Source organism: Coturnix japonica, chromosome 4, assembly GCF_054131305.1.
Source record: "Coturnix japonica strain WE chromosome 4, WE-NBRP24, whole genome shotgun sequence".
Taxonomy (NCBI): domain Eukaryota; kingdom Metazoa; phylum Chordata; class Aves; order Galliformes; family Phasianidae; genus Coturnix; species Coturnix japonica.
In genome coordinates this window covers 23,212,434-23,237,044 of record NC_140666.1, presented here as the reverse complement: position 1 = coordinate 23,237,044, position 24,611 = coordinate 23,212,434, and the positions used below count along the sequence as shown (strand labels likewise).

Genomic DNA, 24,611 nt, shown 5'->3' with positions numbered 1-24,611 from the left:
GCTTATTTCAAAACTGTAGCACTTGCAACTCTTTTTCCTGATGGTCATGAACAGCCTAGTATACAGTAAGGGGAAATTTTCAGAGTGGAAACATATACAGCTCCTCTCAATATCCATGGTGAAATCACAGTAATGAATTTTCAGGTTTTCTTTATTCAAAATACATACATGCACATCAGAACAAGATCAGCCTCTAAAATATCAGTTCCTCTGATGCCAAGGATTGTTGTTTTCAGTCACCCTATAGTATGCTAACTAAAGGATAAGTTGATTCTCTACTGAAATTTTTGGAAACTTCTCTCCAGCAGTGCAAGTAGAAAGCTTAAAATTCACTTCCAGCATGAAAGATCTCTTGAAAATCACGTTGCTTTTAAACAATTACAAGTTGTATCTATTCAATCATTATAAACATACTTGTTAGATGCTAATGACCAGACTTCACTGTTGCTTACTATTTCCAAAACAGCACACACACATACTGCTGAATGTGTATGTCCTCAACCAAGCGTGCTCTTCTGAAATATGCCCCCCAACAGCAAAAGCACAGGACACAGGAGAGTCAATTTGGACTTAATGTGAAGTCTAGTCATACTGCCATACATAGTTAGGAGCTCAATATACATATATTTTTAAAGTAGCTATTCATCTGCTTTCAGCATTGTTTTGTTATGCATTAAATGCATCTCAAAAGGCAAGAGAAGATAATGCACTTGCCAACACTAAACTATTCTTATTAAGAGTCAATTATGATACAGTAATACATTTTACTCAAAAAAATAGCACTTGATGGCCTTAAATGAAACTAAATTAGGAACTGTTAAATGTATTTTTATGTATTAAATGTTTTTGTTTTTTTTTAAATAAAAACAAGACTCAAACAGTATGCACTGCATAGCAGCGTGCAAGGAATCACAGAAGTTGTTTAAGTTCAGCTCTTCATTTTCCTCACCACACAAGCTCAGTTCATGCTACTCGTCATCGTAACCCCTTCAGAAAAATATTCCAGTTTCTGGTAGAACTTAACATTACCTAGTTCTTAAATTTAAATCTTCTCTGCATCTGATATTACTTTAAAAACATACGATCTTTATGCCTAAGAGTTTGTCCTTCCATCACAATATTGTGATGTGTGCTTCAGAGGAACCTCATCTAACCATAGAAGAGATAGACCAAAATGATGTGGTATAATAAAAAGCTGTGTGGCACAGAGATAAATAAATAAATAAAGCTAATGAAAAGAATCAGTTTAAGCAGCAGATTACAACTGCAGTTTGGAGCCAGAGAGCAGTGACCACATCAGCTGCTTAAGGGATGAGAATGAAATTAGGTTTTTCAAGTTAGTCAAGAAAAAGAGAAAGGAAGGTCAGAGATGTTCTACCCTATCTTGATTCTATATAAGTAGAAATAAGTAGACAGAACAGCTGGATATCATGAATGAGAATGATAAAGAAAACAAAGAGCAGGAGACATTAGTACTCATGGATTTCTGTCTCCTTTCCAATACAACTACATCATGCAAATAGTAAGCAATTGACCTTTTTTCTGTGTTTTATTTAAATAAGACATTTGAGTAGCACTGAAATGAAGAGGGGAAAAAAGTCCCAAACATTTTTTAAACTACAGTTTGAATACACTTAGGCAAGTTAGATGTAGGACAGCATGAACAAGACATGACACAGTAGCACCATAAATACAAAATACACAACTACACCATAATGCAGATCTTACTGAAAGCAAAGATGACAGTTTTGACTTAAAATATACAACTAAAATGTTTTTATACAATGCAGAATAATTACATTAGCATTCTTGAGTCTGGTAACTCTTTACTTGTTTTTGACTGAGAGAAAAAGATTGCAGTCTGTGTCTGCATTTGTAAGGCATCAAATAGGATTACACAATCACAAGACCAAGAAAACACAGCTGTTAAAAGACTGAAGTATATGAATGTTCAGACATACTTAGTGGAGTTGATACAACAAGAAAGGAAGAATTCAATTAGTTAGCCAAGGAACCAAGACCCTTAAACCAAGAGACTAAGTCCCAAGGAATACATGTTTGTACATTTAGCATGATGGAAGTGGGATCTGTACACAGACAAAAGCTTTCAAGAAAAACAGATGCTTGTATATCTCTGTATTTCTTTTCAAACAAATATAAAAATACATTCATAGTTAAAGACTACATTCAGTTTACAGTTTTTTTCTTGAAAACTAAGCTTTCACACACAAACCTTCTCAGTTTTCTCCTCTTCTTTCTCTTTTTCCTTCTCCTTTTCCTCAGTCTTCTCAGAGGATAAGACAACCATGGTGAGTTTTCTCACAATTTGCTTAGCTTCCACTATCTCTCGCTTGTGTTCTTCAATGATGGCATTATCCCCTGGAAGAAGCTAAGAAAAAAAGAAAAACATTATTCATTTTCAGAAATAAGTGATCTATTCCTTCCTGATATTCATCAACTAACCACCAGGCAGAACTTCTGTTTTTCCTTGACACTAATCACAAACTTACCTCTTGGAAGATTATTCTTGTTACCATAGTCCCATCAGAAAATATACTATTAACAAACTTCTTAAATCAAGGACTTTTAATCAAGATTAAAAATATGCTGTTTACTTTCCTATCTCTTACCATCACTATTCAGTAATAGGCTTTTGTGACAGCCAAGCACATGATTGATGTTCATGTTAAACAAATTAAATGCCTTAAAACAAAGAGAATACTCAAAAGCATCATACATTTTCCTTTAATCATGTGAAGAAAATTGTATTTCACTACTAAGAAAGAATAGATAACCCACATACATACAGTTCAATGGCCCTTTGTTTTAAAGGAGCCCCATTTAGTGCTTAACAGCATTTTCTATTCACCAGCAATTTGGGTTAAGAAAGTGTAACATCCACCCCTTAAAAGGAGTTGCATTAAGAAATGTGGTACAGTAAAGCCTGAGCATAATCTTGTACTTGACCAAATAAGGAAGATAATCCTACACACAAGAATTAAAAGTTCAAGTTGTGAGAGAAAAGAAAATGTCTGCTCTTGAGGGGGACAAACGTCATATTCATTCAGATTTCATTCCTAAAATCACGCTCAGAATTTTAACTGCAAATAAACAATTGTAACTTACTGAAGAGTTCAGACCTCTGACAAAGTAACCTGCTGCTGTTTTTAAACATGGGATTTTATTATTTTTTTTTAAATTGTTCTCTCCTCATATTGACTGACAGTACAAGAAAGACAACCATCAACATCAAATAAAAAGTACATTTCTTACAAGTTTGGGGGAAAAAAATCAACCCAATAGGAAAATTAAGACATTTTAAATACAACCTACTGCCAAGTTTACCAAGAAATACCCTGGTGAGGAAAGTCAAGGAGTAAACTACATCTTTTGGATTCACTATCTATTATATACATGATATCTGTGCACGAGTAAAAAGTCTTGCAGATCTGAGGGGTGGGGGGGGAATAAGGATGTTCTTAATGCAAAGCATACGTCCAACAACTGTTGCACAGAAGGTGCAGAATATAAGTGTTATATTCTAAGTAGCATTAGATAATTTCATGAAACTCCCCTAAGAAGTGAAACTAAGCCTGACTGAAAAAGAGTGAGAAAATGGCACTTCAAACATTCAAAGGTAGGACCTGCAGCCTGGCAGAGAACTCCAAAATGGGAGTACATTGCAAATGAAACTGAGAATCAACATGTCAAAAGGCAAGCAGTGCAAATAAATGGAGGGGGCATTCCAGCTGTGAGACTGTCACAAAACATGCATACCTGTTCAGGTCTGAGCCAAGACTGAGCAAGTTCTTAATTCTCAACCTAAGCATTCACCTTGGAACTTTATTAACATTTCTTAATAACTAAAACTATCATCATGTATTCCTCCCTCCACACTGATTACCTGAGATACCCACTCCCACTCCTGCTCCACCTGACATACTTATAGCCAGAAAAGAAAAAAGATGAACTAAGAAACAAACAGATTGCAACTGATGCCATTAACTGCTACATAAATTAACAGCACAACTACATTCCAAGATTCCCATAACTTTAATTAGTGCTCACTTCCTTGATTTCAGTGGAAGACTGAAGAGTCTTGAAATACATGAATATCGTGAAATTAAAATCTGGTGCATAATGTAAAAATATTTTGATAACTGTAACATTCTGTTTACCATCTGTCAAATTAGTATGCTGGCTGGATGATGGAATGTCAGCCTTGAGAATGTCTCTCTCAGATTAAATCAGAGCATGCAACTTCATTTTGCTCTTGCAGGCTAACAATTCAGAATTCTTTAATGTGAAATTACATGCCTGTTCAGGAATATCTAAGTTTTTTTAAAAGCCAGTATTAAAATAAAAGGTAAGCAGTTGATCATTCTATCACTTTTTTACAAAAGCCAAACTTAGAAAAGTATGACACTCAAAAGAATCTAGCTCTTAAAAGGAAATTACTCATCAATATAAAGAGCTGAGAAATCTAAAAGTACATACACATGTTTCAGAAGACACATCATGAGGCTTAAGCTTTAAGAATAAAACATCTGGCTTTTTTCAAAAAAATACTTTGTTCTTTTTGTGTCTGACCAAGTAGCACTGTCACTTCAGCACTTACATGAACATAAAGATCTTCCAGATCTATGAGATTATGTTGTAACAGGACAGCAGCAACTCTGTAGAGGGAGGAAGGTGTCTCACCACTTGGATCCTAAAGATAAGATTGTGAATTAAAAGAAGCCATGAAATAAGTGAAATTACTTTAAGGTGAAAGGTACATTAACACAGTTCTCCTTGCTATCACGTTATTTAAGTGATTCAACTCCAAAGGCATTCTGCCATCTTACTAGAATTAGCAGCAGTATACAATCAGAAATTTTCAGAAATGACAAGATTCAACTATATTCACAGCTGATGGTGCTTGTATATAATTCCCCATATTAAAAAAAAAAACTCAAATATTTTCTGAAAGAGTGGTCAGGTACTGGAACAGGCTGCCCTGGGAAGTGAAAGTCACTGTCCTTAGAGGTGTTCAAGAAAAGCGTGGATGTAGCACTTAGGGACATGGTGTAGTGAGCATGGTGGTGGTGGATTGACAGTTGGACTAGATGATCACAGAGGTACTTTCCAACCTCGCTGATCCTATGACTTTCTTGAATATCATCCAGAATTCTCTTGCAAACATGCTCTTCACTCCAAATGATAAGCCTTTTCTTTTTGATAAGGTTTCTGTTTCATAAACAACTGTGCTTCTATAACTATGTAAGTTAAAATGAATGGTGCCACAATCAAAACTGTTGCTTTTCCAAGACAGACAGATGAAAACATTCTGCTCTAAAATACATCAGAGAATTCCACTCAAGGCATGAAGTTGTTGCTTTTAAAACTGGAATTTTACAACAGATTAATTACTATGTTAAAAAAAAAAGCAAAAAAATCCGTTGCCGCTGACTGAAGTTCAGCACTGAGTAAAACCAACCACCATAAACAGTAATTAAGAACACAAATACATTACCTGATAAAATTTGAATTTGAACCCAAGGATATGGCATAGCGTTTGAGGTTCACACATGTACATGTAAGACTCTATCAGTGGTACAAAGAAATCATCATACTCAGGCCTGCACTCATAGACTTCTAGGATAATATCCAAAACTCTGTTAGGATCAAGGTTAAAACATCCTAGGGGAAAAGAACAGAAGAGTTCACTATTGCTACTTTTCATTTATATTCTGTTATTAACCCACACACACATTTGTTTTTCAAGTTAAATCAAGCATAAATTTTAACAGAAAATATTACCTGTAACAAAACAATCTAGATTATCTTTAACTACGCTGACTGTTGACTTATGTCTAAGACTGAATTAAGTGAAGACAGTCAACATGACTTTCAATTCAAATTACACAAAAACTATGAAATACCACCTTAAGGACAACATTTTGATAAATACAAAGCAAATACCACTAATCCCATTGTGCTACCAGAAGGCACAGCCTTCTTCCTTTCTTTCTTCCTTTCCCCCGTTGTGGCTACATGAATGTGTGCCAACCAAATGAGCCATGTGAACACAGTACAATATTTCACAATCCAAAGATGTGGCAGCTGGAATGCAGCTAGATCCTGACCCATCTAATTGCACTGTAACAGCAATTCAGTATTACTGGTAGCATACGGAGTTCATTTATTTGAAGGAAGCAGGAACAAGAACAGGGATGTAGATCATCCTATGCCAATGCTGAAAATGTATCTATATTTCACCAAAACCCCAGGAGACACACCACAAAATAAGGTACTATTATTCACAGCAAAACAATCTACATTTAGACTACTTTCATCTTCTTATCATGAGAAAATTTAATCCAGGCACATTCACTATGCAGATATCTAATTAATCAGTTTTCTTTCCCCTAAAGCTATTTCCACTGTATTAGGACCGAGTAAGTTAGAATTCCAATAAAATGTCACTTTTCCTATCTGCAATATCCGAAATTCCAGAAGAGAAAAATAAATAAATACAGCCATCTTCTGTAGCTCTCTTCCAAAACAAGGAGCATTGCTAATGGGATTTGGCATGCTCAAGCAAAACACTGTGAATGACGGGAAATTATAAAATACTAGCACAGCTTTTGGAACACGACTGCAATGTTACTATATAAAACAAGCAATAATGCAAATAAACACATTACATAAAGAAAGCCTAAAAAATATTTTAAACAGGAAATGCCTACAATTCTCTGTATTTCACACTTCACGGTGCTATGATTACTACATATCAATTAAGAAACATGGAGGAAAAAAACCCACACACTGAGTTACACATACAAATAAAATTTGTTCCTTCATGAAGAACCACTTGTTCAACTTCTCTGAAATTACAATAATCATGCACTGAATTTAGTACAACTGCAAAAAAATACCATTACTTTCTAATCCACCTGCTAAAAGATTTCCCAGCATCCTCAGAAGATATTACTTCTGAGCATCTTCTGAAATGAAACACACAGCAAGTATGTTTGGGACCCTACTGAAAATACAGTATTTATATTAAATGAAAGCACACAACATTTGCAAAACTTGGTTTTCCCAAAGAAACAGGAACTTTCAATTGTCATAATTCAGTCAAAGATGACCTCACACTATGTGTTGTTAACACAACATGCCTGCATGTCATCATTTGATTCCCAGATGATCTCAAACAGCTAAGGTCACCCTCCATGGTTGTTAGACCATTTAAGAAAAATCAATGACTCTATTCCTCCAACAAATCCCTTACCTATTAAGGATTTGATATTTTCAAGGATTAAATCACTAGTGATATTTCCAGAGAGGTCTTGACCCAGTTCTGCAATCAGCTTTGCATAACCTTCATTCTCCTCTCGTAATAAATTAAACTTCTGTTGCTTGTAACTGCAAATAAAGAGAAATCAAAAAACATTCGCATAGTAAAGTTAATTCATGACCTTATAAATATTAAATTTCTTATACAAATTGCTAATTTTGAATAAATTAAGTAAATTTCAAGTTTTACCAGCTATTGGAAAAACTGGAGAATGCAGTTGAACAAAAGCCTCTAAGGGAGCAAGCATTCTCCAAATAAATGCAGTTCTCCTTTTATTTGAAATTTAGATCATTTAAAAGCAAGATCACATTTATACTAACAATGAATCCTGTTCTTGCATCCTATGCATAACGATCTTAGAACCGCCTATCAATTTAGCACTCTGCTCACTCGGACTTATTGTAGTTTTAAGTGTTCTTTGATGCAGAGACTGAAACATTGGATGCAAGAAAAAATACATATACAAAAATATATACTATGTTGCTAGGACTAGCATAACCACATTAATGGAAACACCAATTGCCTATGCTTAACAGATAGACACAACAACAAAAATTTGCTCCTATTTTGTAAATTAACATTTGTGACAAATAAAATGGAAGAAAGCAATCTGTGCAAAGAAAAGGCCACAGCTATAGGCCAAGTTAAAACAGTCTCTAGTTTTCACATTCTTGAGAAACAGAACAATGCTAATGAAGTTCTATTATCATCAGTGATTTCCTAAGAGTGCAGCAAAACATTGAGTATTTTATTAAAACAACCTTTCTTCTTAGAGAACTGTTACTAAATCAAACACCGCTGCCCTTTCTCACCCCACTATCCAAAAAAATATAAAAAAATAGAAAAACACACACACAAAACAAAACAACCTTTGTCCCCCAACTTACAATAGTTTCGTCTTTATTTTGACAGATTTCTGGTTGAACTGTTGAGACTGCTTGATAAGTCCTAATGACTCCAGTGTTTCTGGATCTAAACGCTCCTTCAGGACAGTATCGGATACAAGATACTAAAAGAAAACCAAAAACATACATCAGATTTGTCAGTTCTGTAGACCCAGACACACATCATATATCCTCACATTGATTTCAAAACAATGCCTTCAGGACAAAAAACAGAAACTACTGATCCCAAACTAGAACTTCATAGGGTAGACGTCATGTACAAGAACACCTTGAATAGCAAGATGTAGAGGTTAATTGCTGGTTACAAAGTACTCATTGTTTAGCATCTAGGGACATTATACAAGAGCCAAATATTTGTAAAAACTTATGCCCACTCTCCCATTATCCATAAGAAAAGCCTGTGTTTCATAGGATGATTTTTCTTGTGAGTTAAGCTTATTCTACATCATTAGAAATGCTACTTGAAAAGACAAGAGTTGGTTGCATAAACAAGTCCTACAAAACAAACTTCAGAAGCAAAGTTTCTGTTTAACTGAGATGGGAAAAAGTTATGGTCTCTCAAAACTCCTTAAAAGTACTCAAGGGACTACTATACCACCTCACCATAATGCAAAACATAAAGGTACTTAGAAAGCAGTCAGTATTAGATTAGCTAAGGTAGTTGAAAAATGCAGACAGAGAAGAAGGTAACAATCACATCCTACTTAATCAGCAGGTTCACACTGCTACAATATTGAAGCTATATTCAGTGTTTTCTGAAAACAGGAAAATAAAAGTGTGACATAGGTTAGGCCACAACTTCAGCTTTGATCAGGACACTTTCCATCATAACTAGAGACCTTTAAAATTCTCCAATCACTTACTCAGATTTTGGTATATACTTTTAGTAAAATCCATAATTACTAAATGGAACTTACCAAGCAGGATAACACCAGCTGAGTAAAACAATCCCTTTTAGTTTTTTCCTCTAAACAACTTGTTTCAATGTCTAGAACAAAGAAAAATGACAATAGGGAAGAAGAAAAAGAAGAAATCATTACTTGTGAAAACTTGTTTGCCACATTCAGAGAATTAAAATACTTTCCTCCTTTATTATCATTCTGATAAATGCTAATAATGACAAAATGCAAAGTAGCTTCTTTGTATCTTGCTGACTTCCTGCTACCTTTCAGTTCACCTTGATGCCCATGCAGTATTTTGAAGCAAATCTCACACATCCACAAATCAAGTGGAAAGGTAGAAGAGAAACCAGAGGAATGTCATAACATCACTTCCTTTTTCTCTTAGTACAAGGTTTATAGCAAGCATTAAGAATCAGTAAGACAAAAGAATTGATATACAAATTGCTGAAGAAAACTGGGTGATCCTAGCCTCAACATCATAATGTTCTAGCCTCTTTTGCCTGGACTTCAGAATAACTGTTGTTTACTGCCTGGTCTGCAGTCTCATACTAGCTATAATTCTGTATTTCAGTCTTTCTTTTGTCAATGACTGGATACAATTCAGAAATTCATTCCTGTGAGGAGGAGAGGCCATAAAACAACCACCAAGAAAGAATGCTCATCTAGAGCAGCTGAAAAAAGGAGTGGAAACTCAGTTAAATAAAAAGGTCAGACTCTAAGGCGTACACTACCATTAACACACAGAAGAACGAGACCCACAAAGCAACAACAAGAGAAATCTGAAGAAACAAAACTAAATAAAATGGAAAATAATGACATAGCAGGACTGGAGTAAAAGGAATGTCAGATCAGCTTGGGCCCTTGTATCCAAGCCTTTAAACCACAAAGAATCTGAAGAAAAATAATCAGTTTCAAAATTCTCATACAATGCAAAGTGCTACATGGAATGTTACCTGCAGAGAAAAAAAAAGCAATCCTGATAGCAACAGATACAGCTTAGAGGGGAAGAAAACAGTAAATTCGGGGAAAAAATAAGCAAGAAGTTATATTGAATTTCATTTTGCCTCTGCAGTTTGAAACATAGCTCCCACTCCCACATCTCTCTGCTCCTTGTAGACTGATGGCATTTGGCTACATAATTTCAGCTAGCAGATACATTAGTTTCAGTTATTGGAGTAGTTCAAGAAGAACCCATTCAAGTTCTCTAACTCAGCTGAAAAGTGAAAGGTAACAGTATAGCACTGCGTTATAAAAACCTAATTATTACAAAGAAAAAAATTATACGAGTTATATTATGAATTAAATAACCAACATGTATTAAGTACAAAATGCAGAATTCAAGCTACAAATTAAAATGTAACTGATTGTGCTGTGCACAGCCAGGCTCAACACTGGCTGAAACCCAACTCCGTCAAACCCACACCTGAGATGAACAGACTGCCAATAGAATTCACCAAGATTTGTTGAGAAGAACAAAGAGCCATAGGGCAAGATGTTGAAGTTATGATCTGTAAGGATACTAAAATTCTAATAATGATAGAAACAGCTTTGGATCAACAAAATGCAACACAAAAATTCAGAAGTTACTAACAAAGTAACAAGTACAAATTTTTAGAATCTATTAAGTTGGCAAATGATTCCAGTCACCTTTAGGTTTCCGGGCAATTAGTACAAGCTTCATTTAACTGACAGCGGAAATAAAAACATTTAGAGAACACATTCTGAGAACATAAGATTGCATACAAGTAATGCAGTTTATTTTACATAATTATAACAACATTAAATCACTGGTTGCATTGACTAGTATCCAGAGCCATTTCCACTCCCCTTAGTAGGTAAAGATATCTATAAACTATAATAGAACAAAGCAGAATAAAAAGACATTAAGAACTCAGATACAGAAACACTGGAGAAGGAACACATTTTGTAATTTAAGTCATTCTCTGCAGATCAAATGAGAAATCACACAGAAATGAACAATTAAATGCACAAAGCATTTACTTCTTCTAATCTGTCACAGCGCTGAATGGAAGTTTTCAGCTTACCTAATATGCAGAATGCATCAGCTAAGATGGAAGGCATGTCCTCACGAAATTCCTGACAAGGGAGAGAGAAGAACACACGTAGTAAATACAGAATTTACAACATGTACATTTGGAAAATCCTTACTTTATGGTATAAAAGATATCTGATCAAAATGTTCATTTAATAATGCATTATTAAATGAAGTGGTTCATTCTCCAATACCTAGAGTGGATAATTATTATTGCCGTGAAGACATACCAAAAGACCCAGTAAGAATATTTGGGAAACATCTGAAAGAATCCCGACAGACAAATGTACATACGTATTTGACATTAAAATCTGAAAGGGATCTTCTACCACTAATCAATTTCTTTCATTTCTATATGTGCATAGCAACCAATTTCTAGAAATAAGTTCTGTCTTTGCTTATGAACCATGTGAGAAAAAGGAGGGGAAGAATACATGCAAGAATACATAAAGATAGAAAAAGACATTTTTTCCCCCCATCTACCCCAGTGATTCTCTCAGTCTGGAATATCAAAAAAGGTTCAGTCTTCACAAAAATTCATGATCATTTTCTTAAAGAACCGCATACAATTTGCTGCATATACCTCTGTAACTGCACACAGCAATAAACAGTGTTAATGAAGTCTTAAATGCCTGAATTACAAGACTGTAAAATAATTAATATTACATTCATGCAGGATTATTTGCTGCTAATAACAGTGCACATACACATATTTTCATATGTGTCATTCTGCACACACTACAATTGCAGAACTTATACCCCAACAGCCAATTAAGCATTTTCAGAAAACAGAAAACACCAACTACCTGCCCTAGAGGAAGCATCCTACCTTTGAACAGCTTCCCACTTACTATCCAAGATGGGATGACTGACTCACAGCATTAAACCTGGCATCAAACCAGCACTAATTCCGTATGTTTTTTCTTAAATTATACATGCGTAGTTAGTATTGTCCCTATCACACGCCTGCATTTGCCCATGAATAACTTACAGGGAACATGAGTTCTTAGGTATATTTTCCCATGTCAAAGTATCAACCTTTAAAAGCAATCATGGCAAGTTTTAAAGCAAGAGAGTTGCAGATAAGAGAGAGTTTATAATTAAGGAAAAAAACAATACAAAAAACGTATCATGTATCACTAAAGCTTCTCTAGAAAACCTATTTTTCCATCCTCCAATTTTCAATACCCTTCTAAAACAAACACGTCACGTGCAAAAGATTACAGGGTTAGTACTGTAGATTTAGGAAAAGACCTTTAAAAAGGTGAAACTTATTTAAGGTATATATATGCCTGTGCATGCATATGAAATGTACCTACCAGATACTATATACATATATCTCAATATATACAAAACAGAAGCACGGAACAGAAATGCTGTTTCTAAGGTGATCATGGGGCCTGGTCATCAAAACAGTAAAATGGCAAGTAAGCACGCTGTTAAACTAATATATACATCTTTGAAAAAGGTAGGTGGCATCACTGTCATGCTGCATAAGTAATTAAATCTATTTTTAGTGTTTACAAAAAACTTTAGTCTTCACATAGCCTTAAATTACTTGATTTGTAATTTATGCTAACATGAACATAACTATTCACCACAAAAGCCAGAAAAACAGGAATACTGACAGCCTACATATATTTCAAGTGACAGAAATGAAGAAAAAGGATCTGACAACATTTAGATATGAAAAACTATCTTCTTGAGTATCATCCATCTTAATTTTCATTCAGACTTTATAGCAGACTAAAAATTCAGTAAATAAGAAAATTAAAACAAATATAAACTTACTATAATGTCAGCAAGAACACCAGAAGCTTGTTCATGCTTTAAGTTTCCTCTAACAACATGAGATGAAAGCTCATATAAAGCCTGTTGGATATCTGTTGAAAAAAATAATAACATTATTGAAGCACATACTAGGTACCTGTTAGCCTACATTCTAAAGCCATGTGTATGATATTGCTGTTGACTTCAGATGCTTGACAAGTAAAGAGGCACACAGCTCTTTGTAAGAGAGGGATTATTTTACTGATCCTGACAGAACAAAATTGAGCATCAATGTCTACAACTTTACAAAAGCAAAAGCTGAAAGACTATCTATTCTCATGAGTTTTTTGAATAACAGTGAAACGGGATAAAAAACTACAGATGTGAGCATAACAACTTGAATCTCTGCTGTTGGTTTAAACAGACACCTTGAACTTAGGATTCATATGAGTATTGTATTTTATTTCAGAACATTTTCTTATAGAACCATAGAATCACAAGGTTGGAAAGGACCTACAAGACCATCCAGCCCAACCGTCCTCCCATTACCGTTGCTACCACAAGCCACTAACCCATATCTCGTAGCTCCTCCTGCTTTCAAAATCTGTTTCTCTTTCAGAAAGTAAAAACCAGGAAAAAAAATGCCTCAAAGGACTTCGAATTATTACAGAAGTCTGCCACAACTGAAGAAAACTATTTTACAAAAGCTCACATTACACTGAAATATTAAACGCAGGTACTACATGTTAAACGTGGCAGTTGCAAAAACAGCAACAGCTAGCTTGTAAAGAAGTGTTCTTTAAAAAAAAACTGCAGTGTTGTTAGATTTTTGATGTACAAAAAACACACTCAAATTCCATGCTTTCAACCTGCTATTGCATGATGCAGTTTGCTCAACAAATAGTATTTTAAATGAGCATTTGCACTGCAGGGCAAATCAAAATCTTTTCTTTAAATTTCAAAGATTTCCTAAAGCGAGAATGTAAAATTCCAGGTTTTTGGGTTTTTTTCTTCCCCTTCCAAAGATAATGAACACCAAAAAAAATGCAAACAATTTACCTCTGAAACTGAGACTGTCATGGCTTTTGTCTTCACTGAGAGCGCGACATAGTTGCAAACTGTAGTAAAGAGATGACAATGAGTTTAAAATAGATATTAGGAAATTAGCATTAGATAACCCACAAATGTCTCAAACAACTGTTGTTCTGGCTAAAATAATTTTAACTCTAGGCAGATAAGGTGCCTAACTACATCTTGGTTTTCATATACACTAATTCAGAGAAGAAAATAAAGAGCAAAGAAATACAAAGCTCCTAATACGTCATATACAGAATAGGAGCTTCACACTTCAGTCACAGAAAAACTCTGACCAATAATTCTGAATACCAACACAAGCATGATTTCTCTATGCGTTGCTTTAGCAAAGATAAAACAGATTTTTATCTGTAAGTACATATTGTAACCACTGTGAGCATTCACTACAGGCTGCAAAGGTCCCTTTGCAAAGGGACCAAGGAAACATAACACAACAAAGTCACTCCTTAAACAAATCAGCCATATGTAAAAGCACACTAAATACAATACAGACTGATCCATGAAATAAAATTATAGTTCCCCATATTATAAAATAAACGCTACAATAGCAGGCTACATGACACTGAAGGCTTGGAGACAGTCATGCAATCCAGGCTTCCAAGGACTTTAACTTCCACTACTGTTTTTAGTCTGGGATGAGGCTACAAAAACAGTTTCACCTTTACAAGCATCAGTATTCTGATGGGTGGTGATCTACCTCCTTTATTACAGCCACTAAAGGATATCCCCTAATAACCTTCTTCACACTTGCACATTCTCAGTCGTGTTTACAATTTTTCCATAAGAACTTTTATTTGTACAAACTGAAGACAGTATCAGGGTTGCACTGCACTCCTATGTAAGATACTAAGTCTACAGTCTTGTACTTGACCAGTTCTTTAATGTTGTCTAACAAGACAAGTATGTGCCATTACTATTATGGAAAAATAAATGATAAATAAGTATTTGGTAGCAATCCATTGCTCTTCCTATTTGTATCCTGCACATATTATTACCTCTCCAGCAGCACTAAACAACTGTACCAACAATCAAACAATAATATTATGCAACTGCAAGGCATACGCACCCTTTAAACACAACTGGAACACTGTTAGCTTTATACATGAACAGGATACAGTCATAAGAAACATGCAACCTGAGCAAAAAATGATGCCATGGTAAAAAGAAATCTCTAATGGAATTGTTTATAAGCTCAGTAAACAAATACCAGTACGGTGAAACCTCTCATTCTACAGAATGATCAGCTCATCAAGAAGTCAGACACCAGTGTATAGGGAACAATAAGGAAGACAAGGCAGAAGCCCTCTCAACCAGTACCAAAAAGCCATGAGATCAGTTCATCTGGTCTTAGCTGAGTACAGAAGATAAAAATCAAAACATTCTTACACAAGAATACCAGGCATCAATACCTGCATGATCAACCAACCAAGGAAAAATAACTACAATATTTTCCCACTTAAAGCCCAGAAAATGGAAACTTACCAGGTGCAACTTTCAGTTCAATAGTCCAAACGTAAAAGGTTTATGACTAAGCTCATTTCTGCGAGTTTAGGATGAGGAACTTCCCTACTCTACTACATTCCACAGGAGTATAAATTATGTGATAAATCTGATGTGCAAATTGAGTATAGAATAAGCCAGGAAGTAAACATTACAGAGCAACCACAAAAAGAACCAGTGCTGAAATATTAAAAAAAGTTGTTTCGGATGAAGACAGGGCTATGTTTGTTTAAATAACAGCTCCAAAGTTCTGTAGTGCTCAACACAACTACTTTGCACAACAGAGCCAGGAGTCAAACCCAAGCCTCCCAATTCACACACAACATCCTACATACACAATTACACTCTCACACATAGCATATGGCAGTTACCATAAAGCACACGTGACTGCAAATATTGAGGTATATGCATAACTTAACTAATTCAGGTGGCTCTTCCGTTGAGCTGAAACACACAACTGCATTTTGCAGTCGTGATGGCCAAACTACAGCTGAAGGCTGCTTTCCTGACTCTCAGCCCTCTAATTGCTACTCAGCACTATGACACACCTCGTGCACATAAAATAACAAACACTGTGGGAGGGTCAGAAAGATCGTGTCTCAAAATCTCAATTCACTGAACAGTGAGCTTCCTCAGTTCATCCTGTAGTTTAACACATAGTATAAATGGCCATCCAAGAACACCACTGAAGTCCTGCTTATCCCTTGAAGGATCTTCAGTCTGTTTTATCTGTCACACACACAAAAAAAACAAGCAAAAGCAATTCCATAATACACATGCAATGACAAGCGCTTAATCAATGTTCCTACATGCCATAGCCATACTGCAGCATCTTGCTGTGGAAGGGACTATAGAAAACAACACTAGTTCAATACAAAAGGACAGTATGTGTATATACAAATAGGATTCTAGACCGATTGGCACACATGCCAACTCAACCTCCACACAGCATCTTGCAGTAGCAAAACAAATACAATTTAAATGATGTGTATTTAGACAGAAAAGGACCTGAACAAAAAGAAAACACTAACTAAAAATCTTCAAAACTAGCGCACGATCTACGTTCATGTATCCATATTAGATATTATTACACATTGGCAGCTGGGTTCATTAAATTGGAGGAGCTCAACAGTTTCCAAGGGGTGCACAGTCTCTATAACGGAAGCTCCAGAATGCCACCTTCCCTATTCATACCCATTCACCTTACCCTGGGACATTCCAGGCCACACACAAACCCCTCATCTTTAGGGTTTGGGCCATTACTGCCAAACTACGAGGACAAAGTGATCACATCAATAAAATAAAATTCACTATCTTCCATGGGAGATAAAGAAAACATAGAAGATAGTCAGTCAAAAACTGATTTTATTACTGCATTTCCTTAGAAACAACTCTGCTTTTTGTTTTCTTTACAAGTAATTTTTTTCTCTTTTTTAATAACAGGACATCCAAAATACTACAGTCATATTTTAAATCCTGTACGTTTTACATCATAGACAGACCACTACGACACTATTCAGGTCTATGTAAGAAAACACACCAGCAATCACCTTTAGCATTCATTAGTAACTGCAAAGCAAGCCAAAACACTAAAGGCAAATAATTGACTTTTTTCAGTGTGCTGCCAAAACACCGACCCAGGCTGATCTAATCAGGTCCTGTATGATATTCCAGTAAAAAAAATATTTCTATTTAATTTATATTTCTGGGGCTTTGTTTTAAGTTACCAAGTCAGTAAAGCAAGAAGCATCACTACATCTACTTACCTTTTACTTTAGCATTTAAAAATAGCCCCCCCCCCCCAGAAAATATGCTTACAAAGTTGTCTAGAATAGTGGCTACAGATGCATTTACTTGTGCCTAGAAAATAATGCCATGCATATTTCACATTCATAAAGCTGGCAACTCTTATCCAGCTGTAGTCACACTTCCTTTAGAAGTGATGGCTTTTCTCCCAAGCTACTGTTAACACCACATCAGAAACGGTGCATTTCATTTGGCATAAGGGCCACAGTACAGGAATGTCACTAATATAACTGCCCTAAGGATTGTCCAGCTGTTGGTGTGCAGTCATTGCTATGAAGTCAGTGCAAACCTCAGCACTACGTGGGGGCTCCTGAACACTTATGTTTTTATTGTTTAAAATTCAGGAACTGAACAGACTTCCTTTGGCCTTGTATCACATGTATTGAAACACGTTAACTCCAGAACAATTCAAGCACAGCAGTGACACAGCTATCAGAGGGCCCCTTCGTTACAAAGCAGAAGGTCTGGGGAACACAGAGTTGTATGCAGAGTCTCCATGTTCATTCTCTACCTCAAACATGGGGGCAATCATCACTCTAACTGCAGAATCTTTTAAAATACATGAACAAAAGAAAATAACAAAAGGAGCAAAAATACCACCAAGTGTTTCCCATAAAGCAATCCCCTAAATAGCTATATTTGAAGCTACAGAGCTTTTTCGGTTATAACAAAGAGCTGAAGCAAATAGAAAAGCCAAGATAAGATCATTTAAGAGAACACAGTAAATTGGTCGCCCTTGTTGACACTGATGCAGTGACAGAAAACTGACAACCTGGTGAATGACGTGTGAGCAAACAGCCAGACCAGAAACTGCTATAGACACAGATAGAAGGCCTTGAAAAACAAGCCCACAGCACATCTGGATTGATGTGGGAAGCTACATCCAGCCCCTTTGGTGCTCAGAAATTCTTCCCTATGATAACTAGCAACGGCTGCCCCTACCAAGCCACAACTAAAGGGGCACAGCACCAGGCACCTGGGAACGGGCAGAAAGATCGAATCCACGGTTAAACCCTCCACCAACGAGATCGGCATCGCGGGGCCGGTGAGAAAAGAATATTATAAGACGCCCCACATCCGCGGCCCGGCCCAGAGCAGGAGAGGGCGCTCAGGGCCCGTGGCCAGCCGAGCTAGGCCCGGCTACAGGTTGAGCCCGGCGGCAGCGGCAGAGCAGGCCCAGCACAGCAGGCCCAGCCGCACGTAGGAGGCCCGGCCCGGCCCCCGCCCTCGCTCCGCTTCGTCTCCCATCGCCGAGACGCGGCCCCGCGCTGCGTCCTCCCACCCGCTCCCACCTCCTCGCCCCCCGGCCCAAAGCCCCGCTCCCTCCCGCAGGCCGGAGCCCCCACGGCGCCTCGCCACCCTCCCGAGCCGAACCCCCGCACTCACAACTCGTTCCTGCCCCCTTTCTCCCAGTTCTTTATCCACTCGGCAGGGAGCATGGTCGCCATCTTCCCTGTGTGGCGCCGAGAAGCCCGGATGCGCGAGCGACGGGCGCAGGTCAGAGGGGACGCTGCGGCCCGCGAGGCACGACGGGACGGCCGCTCTGTGCCTTAGCAGGCGGGGCGCATAGCAACGGCGCATGCGCAGCAACGCCCCGCCCCTGGGTATGACGTTACAGGCCGGGCCCGTTAACGGCACTGTGGCGCATGCGCCGTTCCTCGTAACGCCCCGTTGTGTTGACGTGGGCGTTTCCAAGCTGCCATTTTCCTTCGGTGTAATAGTGTTTTCAAAGCATTGCCGTCCTCAGTTCCACATTTCTGGAATAAATATGTGAAATAAATAAGTGAAAAATAACGATAAAGCCACTGTATGTCACGCCGCAGTCTTGAGCCACCTACTTGTCCCTCCTGACTGAATAAAGAAGAAATCTGAATGTTTTTTCCCAAATTCATTAAAGAAAATGCCTCAGTTGGGCTCTATGGTAACAGCTGGATAGCAGTAGGTTGCTATTAAGCTTAATTGCAACTATAAGGCTTTCAAAGCTATGGTATATTATGCAGTAAATACACAGTTACAAGAAAATAAGTGTTAATCTAATCTTAGAAATATACATATATATGTTCATGATTTTCTAAACAAATACTACAGGTAAACGGGCAAAAAAACAGAAGAAAGAAAATGTCTGCACAGTTCATTTCCTCTAGAATAACTTTCTTCATGGATTGGTGTGACAAGGCACAACTTTATTTAGACAAGATTCCTAATAAACATTATCTTGTACAGCCTGTTTCTGTTTAGCTGGGCAATTGAAAAGAGAAGCGTTCTCACATAAGTGACTGCCAAATAGATCTTCTAAGACTTAGGGTTTTGTTTTTTGTAACTAGACTTAGTATCCACCAGCCACAGATTTGTCTTTGTCTTCTAGTACATACACATACTAGTACATACACTAGTAGATACATTCCTAGCAAGCGCTCTATCAAAGTCCATTATTAGAATCTCAGATATTAGTATTTAGAGTTTGAAAATATGGAGGAAATACGGGCTTTGCAAGTTTTGTAAGCGGAGCAGTGACAGTATCACTGACAAGGCAGCTGAGAGGCTTGCAGCGTAAGTTGGGTCCACTGCTGCTGAAAGGAAGAATTCAGTTTGGAGAACAGGTACTCCTGACCTCACAGCTCATCTTTCCTTGGATTGCCTGATGGCTGGGTGTCCTGCAGGATGGCCCTACAACATTACACTTATGTAGCATACACTCCATAGAACACTGTATTTGACTTTATGGTACTTTGCTGGCAAAACCCCTCAGGTATCTTTGGTACATCATCAGCCCTCGATCCTGCACATGAGAGGTCTGAGGCAGTGGCCATGATGGTGTCTGAGGAACTCTGAGGCAGTAGTGCTACAGTTTGTGCTCCTTTCACTCCTATCTGGGATGTGTTCAGAGAAGACTCCAGATGACTGGTTGGCTGGATGCTGCTGGAAACTCAGGAAGCCAAAATCTGCAAAAATTGCCTCTGCTTACCAGTAGATGCAGCTTGCAGGAGCTGATTAGTGTGGCTGCTACTGACGTTTGTGGGCCCTTACCTCAGGCACATGTGAGCAAGTGGTAGTGTAAACACTGTAGTTGCCTCACATTTGTTAATTGTGAAAGCTAAGAGTATAAGCATACTGAGAAAATATGAAGGCTTGAAGGTCAACCCTGCATTTGGTGAGTGAAACTCTTATCAACATGGTCCACGCACTCATTTGCGTTGTGTACCCCAGATATCAGGAATGTTAAAATGGAAGTGTCTGTGTCTAATGATAATAATGTAAGAGAAAACCTAAATTCCTAAACTTGGAGCTTGTAGACTGTTATACAGTCAAAGAAGGTATTTCTGACACTGTCAGTCCTGACTCTTTATTCTCAGTTCCAGATCAGAAAACACTCTCCATTGTTTCTCTGTTCTGCTGCTCCTTTTTCTTCTGGTATCTTGATTCTGACTAGAATCCAAAGGCAGTGTATTCTTAAATAAACTTGCCTTTGTTATGAATAATCATTGCACATATTGCTTGCATACACAGCAATATAAAGCATTCAAGGACTAAAAGCAAGTTTGCCTTTCTAAGATTTAGACAGCCATCTTGAGTTTCCCCCATTTACAAGAATCCTCAGACATCATCAATGGGATGTGGGGCAAATGAATGACCAGAGTGACCAATTAAAAGGATAGGTTTGTTCCCCATATCACCCCTCATTATGCCTATATTTCTCTTTCTCCTATTGGAACAGCCTGTGCTGAACACAAAGTAGGAGATAGGCAAGCAATTCCTTAAATGTGGCCTTTCTTGAGTTACTATATCGCTATATTTTAATGTATAGTACCTGTAAGCCAACGCTAATGTTGCAGCATGAAGGAGTTATGAGCAGAAAACCACACATGGCCATATGCCAACTGCTTGCTAAATTCAAATTGCAGCTCTAGATGATTATTTATCGCATTAATCAGTTCAAACAGAGCTAAAATAAATCACTAGTTACATGTTTACCATTCTCCTCTCCATTTGGCATTTATCTTTATTCATCTGCTCAGCGAGTTGTGAAGGAAAGTAAATACTCCATGCTTCTTCCTGAGTTGACACTAGATGTCAGTGAACTTGGAAGTAGTTTCAGCTAGCAGTATAACAACACACCCAAAGATGTTTTGTTTTATGCTTAAATTAAATGCAAACTTTTCCATGGGACATCTATTATTGGATTAAGTACAACCACCTTTATTTTGTGCTTTAGTTTTGCTGAGGATATTTTTTTAACACTAATAGATTTGGGAATTACAGAAAAGTATATCCTGCCTAAAACCTTATACCTGAAATTGAAAAAGCTCATTAGGTTTTTTTCAACCTTTCCTACTTCTGTAATATGATGATAACCCTAATTATTTCTAGCTTCTGTTTAGTCTTTTCTAGTACCTTCACTAAAATCTAATGGGGATTGTGTTTATCACATGCTGATGAAAAGAAATAAAGGACTGATACAAAAGGAATGGGAGTCATGCTTTTCTGGAAGGGAGAATCAGATTTGATATTCTGTGGTCCAAAACAAAAATGCAAGATTTCCATATTGACTTCAAACAGCTCCATCTCTTCCTCCAATGGCAATGTAACAAGAACATTGGATGCAATTCAGAGAAAAAAAGCCAAACAGATTCCAGGCATCTGTTCTTTATCAGTTAGTCAATTTACTAGTGCCATATTCCTAAGAAAATGTTCCTAGTTAAGTCACTGTTCTATCCTTATTTGCATTTGATTTTCTTCCTCTGCTGCATCTCTGAAATGTCAGCTCTGCAGTACACAGCTTTTCCTACTCCTTTCATTAATCCAATAGTAATGGACAAATTAATGTTACCATTTGAAGGTCATCACTGGGCTTCACAATTCCTGTGACAATAAGATTAGTAAGAAATAAGAAGTTACGTTAATTTCTTACAGAGTATATCAACAAAGGTGGATTCCCATATTAACTTCTGTGACTTGTGACCCATTATTGATTAAACAATCCATGTCAGTGAACTGTTTGCTGTCTAGTTTATATTTGTCTGACTCAAACAGCCTGAAGCATATTCAAATATGAAATATGTTTGTGTAAATCAAAAGTCCCAAAGAGAAAATTGGTATGATATGGTTTTTCTGTTGTATATGATTTATTATGTTATTCACAGAATAATTCAGATTAGAGGGGATCTCAGGAGATGATGTAATCCAGCCTTCAACAGGGTCTTTTTCTGTTCGTACCATCTGCGATGCTTTTCAGTGTAATGGACTTGTTTCTTTGCTTATTTGTAGTACAAATTACACGAGCTGAAAGAAATACATTACAGTACGTCATGCAGGTACACAGTATTATGGAAACCACGTTGCATCTATTCATGCTTATACTTCCACGCATCAAGATGATTGTCCTTACAGAATGAAGTACATCAATCAGACTGAGATAGGTATTACTTTATCTCATTAAACATTTCATCTCTGTAAAACTTCAGTTCCTTTATTTCAGTTTATCTGGGAATAAGATTCAGGGATACGACAAAGACACTCAAACCAATAGAATTTCTTTGTGATTAGTTAAGATTTGTAGGTAGTGGCTACAGATCCTTCCAAAGCAAATAAAAAGCACAGAGAGGCTGTCTCTGTTTGAAGTCAGCAACCAAAGTCTGTTTTGTTTTGCTTATAAATACAGAGTAATCAACCAATTCTAGCAAGTTTGCTTAATTTAAAGGAAAGAATAAATACAGCAAGCAGGAATATTTCTCTACATTGAGTTCAACTTGACAAAGATATTGCCTGTGATTTTCTGCTCGAAGTTTAATTACCTCCTTTGGCTCAATTACCAGAACTCTGCCTATAGTGAAAGGTGCTTCAAAGTAATACAATTCATTTTACTGTTGAGTCACCAAAGATGTCGTTAGTTTTGGCTTGCAGTACAACTTACTGATTCAGAATTTTATGTTAAACTGAACTTTAAATTGGTTGAACAGAAGAACAAGAACTGGCTTGTGTAGAAGGTAAAACATTTTATAAGCATTACTCTTCTTATTGTCATCATTTTTCTTGTTTGTGATGTTTTCTTATGTTTTGGTTGCTCTGTGTGTTGGGTCTAGAAGTTTTGGGTTTTGTTTGATCAGGATGTTTGATTTAGACATCAAAACCCAGAAGAGGGTCACTGTAAAAACACCTTGTGGTATTAAAAAAAATGATTTGCCTCGTTTGGAAAAGCATCAAAACCTCAACAAAGCGATGGCATTTGTTAAAATCATTGCTAATGAATGCATTAGTAATGTGGGATGGTGAGGATTTATAAGATTAAATATTCACATTCATCCTGCTCTGTTAAGGTGCTAACCTCTCACCGTGTCATAATACGTCTGAGATCTTTAAGTAAATAACTGTGCTTTGCTATGGTGTGAACTGAGTGTGGACTGATAGGAATCTTTACTAGCGAAACACAGCTATTTCTCGGGATATTGAAATCAGTACAATTATCATCTTGGGTTTAAATTCTTAAATAATATTTCTGTCATGTGATCCAGAACGATAGTCTGCATTTTCAGTACAGCCAGTTTTCTCATTTAGAAACGACTTTGTTTTGACTCTGTACAGATACACTGGAGGTTTCAGATCAGGTGAAATGCCAACCTGCAGAGATGTCAGCCCACACATTGCTGACTCGGGACTGGAAAAACTCGTTGTTCTCATGAGAGGAGGGAGGAATAAAGGCAAGAAGACAAGTTCTGCGCCAAGTTAGCAAGCGGCGTTGCTGGCAGCTCTCATCTTCAGGGGGTACCTCAGAGAGCAGCACATGGCGGATGTGTGCTGCCAGGGAGGTTGTGGATGCCCCGTCCTTGGAGGTGTTCAAGGCCAGGTTGGACGGGGCCCTGGGCAACCTGATCTAGTAAATGTGTATGTTTGGTGGCCCTGCCAGGCAGGGGGTTGGAACTACATGATCCTTGAGGTCCCTTCCAACCCGGGTCATTCTGTGATTCTGTGGCGGATGACTTCTCACGGTGGCCTTTGTGCAGACCATGGATTCTGTGGGGAACAACCACTCCCTCACACCATCTTTCAGCGGCCCTTGAGCACCACGCCTGGCCGGTACCCAGCGGGAAGTGCTGGCGAGCGGGTTGGGGGCTCTTCGGCCGCTCCACTCCACGAGGAGCGGGCAGGAAGACCAGCAGCCGCTGAGGGGTGATGCGCTGCCCGCCCGCCGCCACTGGGTGCCGCCGTCTGACAGCGGGCCCCGCACTGCCGCGCTCCCCCGG

General features: G+C 37.6%; 1 protein-coding gene across 9 annotated transcripts in view; it reads right to left on the bottom strand.

Moving 5' to 3' along the window:
• Nucleotides 1-18,847, bottom strand: part of THOC2 (THO complex subunit 2) — a 48,809-nt gene extending 29,962 nt beyond the window's left edge. For all 9 annotated transcript variants that reach the window (XM_015860748.3, XM_015860749.3, XM_015860751.3 and 6 more), the window contains exons 1-10: nt 18,760-18,847; nt 14,032-14,090; nt 12,994-13,085; nt 11,195-11,246; nt 9,165-9,235; nt 8,230-8,351; nt 7,277-7,410; nt 5,516-5,682; nt 4,619-4,711; nt 2,234-2,389 (exon numbers count right to left, since the gene is read on the bottom strand). In XM_015860748.3, the coding sequence (XP_015716234.1) occupies nt 2,234-2,389; nt 4,619-4,711; nt 5,516-5,682; nt 7,277-7,410; nt 8,230-8,351; nt 9,165-9,235; nt 11,195-11,246; nt 12,994-13,085; nt 14,032-14,090; nt 18,760-18,821 (1,008 nt within the window). In that variant the 5' untranslated portion in view covers nt 18,822-18,847. The remainder of the gene's footprint in view (nt 1-2,233; nt 2,390-4,618; nt 4,712-5,515; nt 5,683-7,276; nt 7,411-8,229; nt 8,352-9,164; nt 9,236-11,194; nt 11,247-12,993; nt 13,086-14,031; nt 14,091-18,759) is intronic.
• Nucleotides 18,848-24,611: the final 5,764 nt, after the last annotated feature.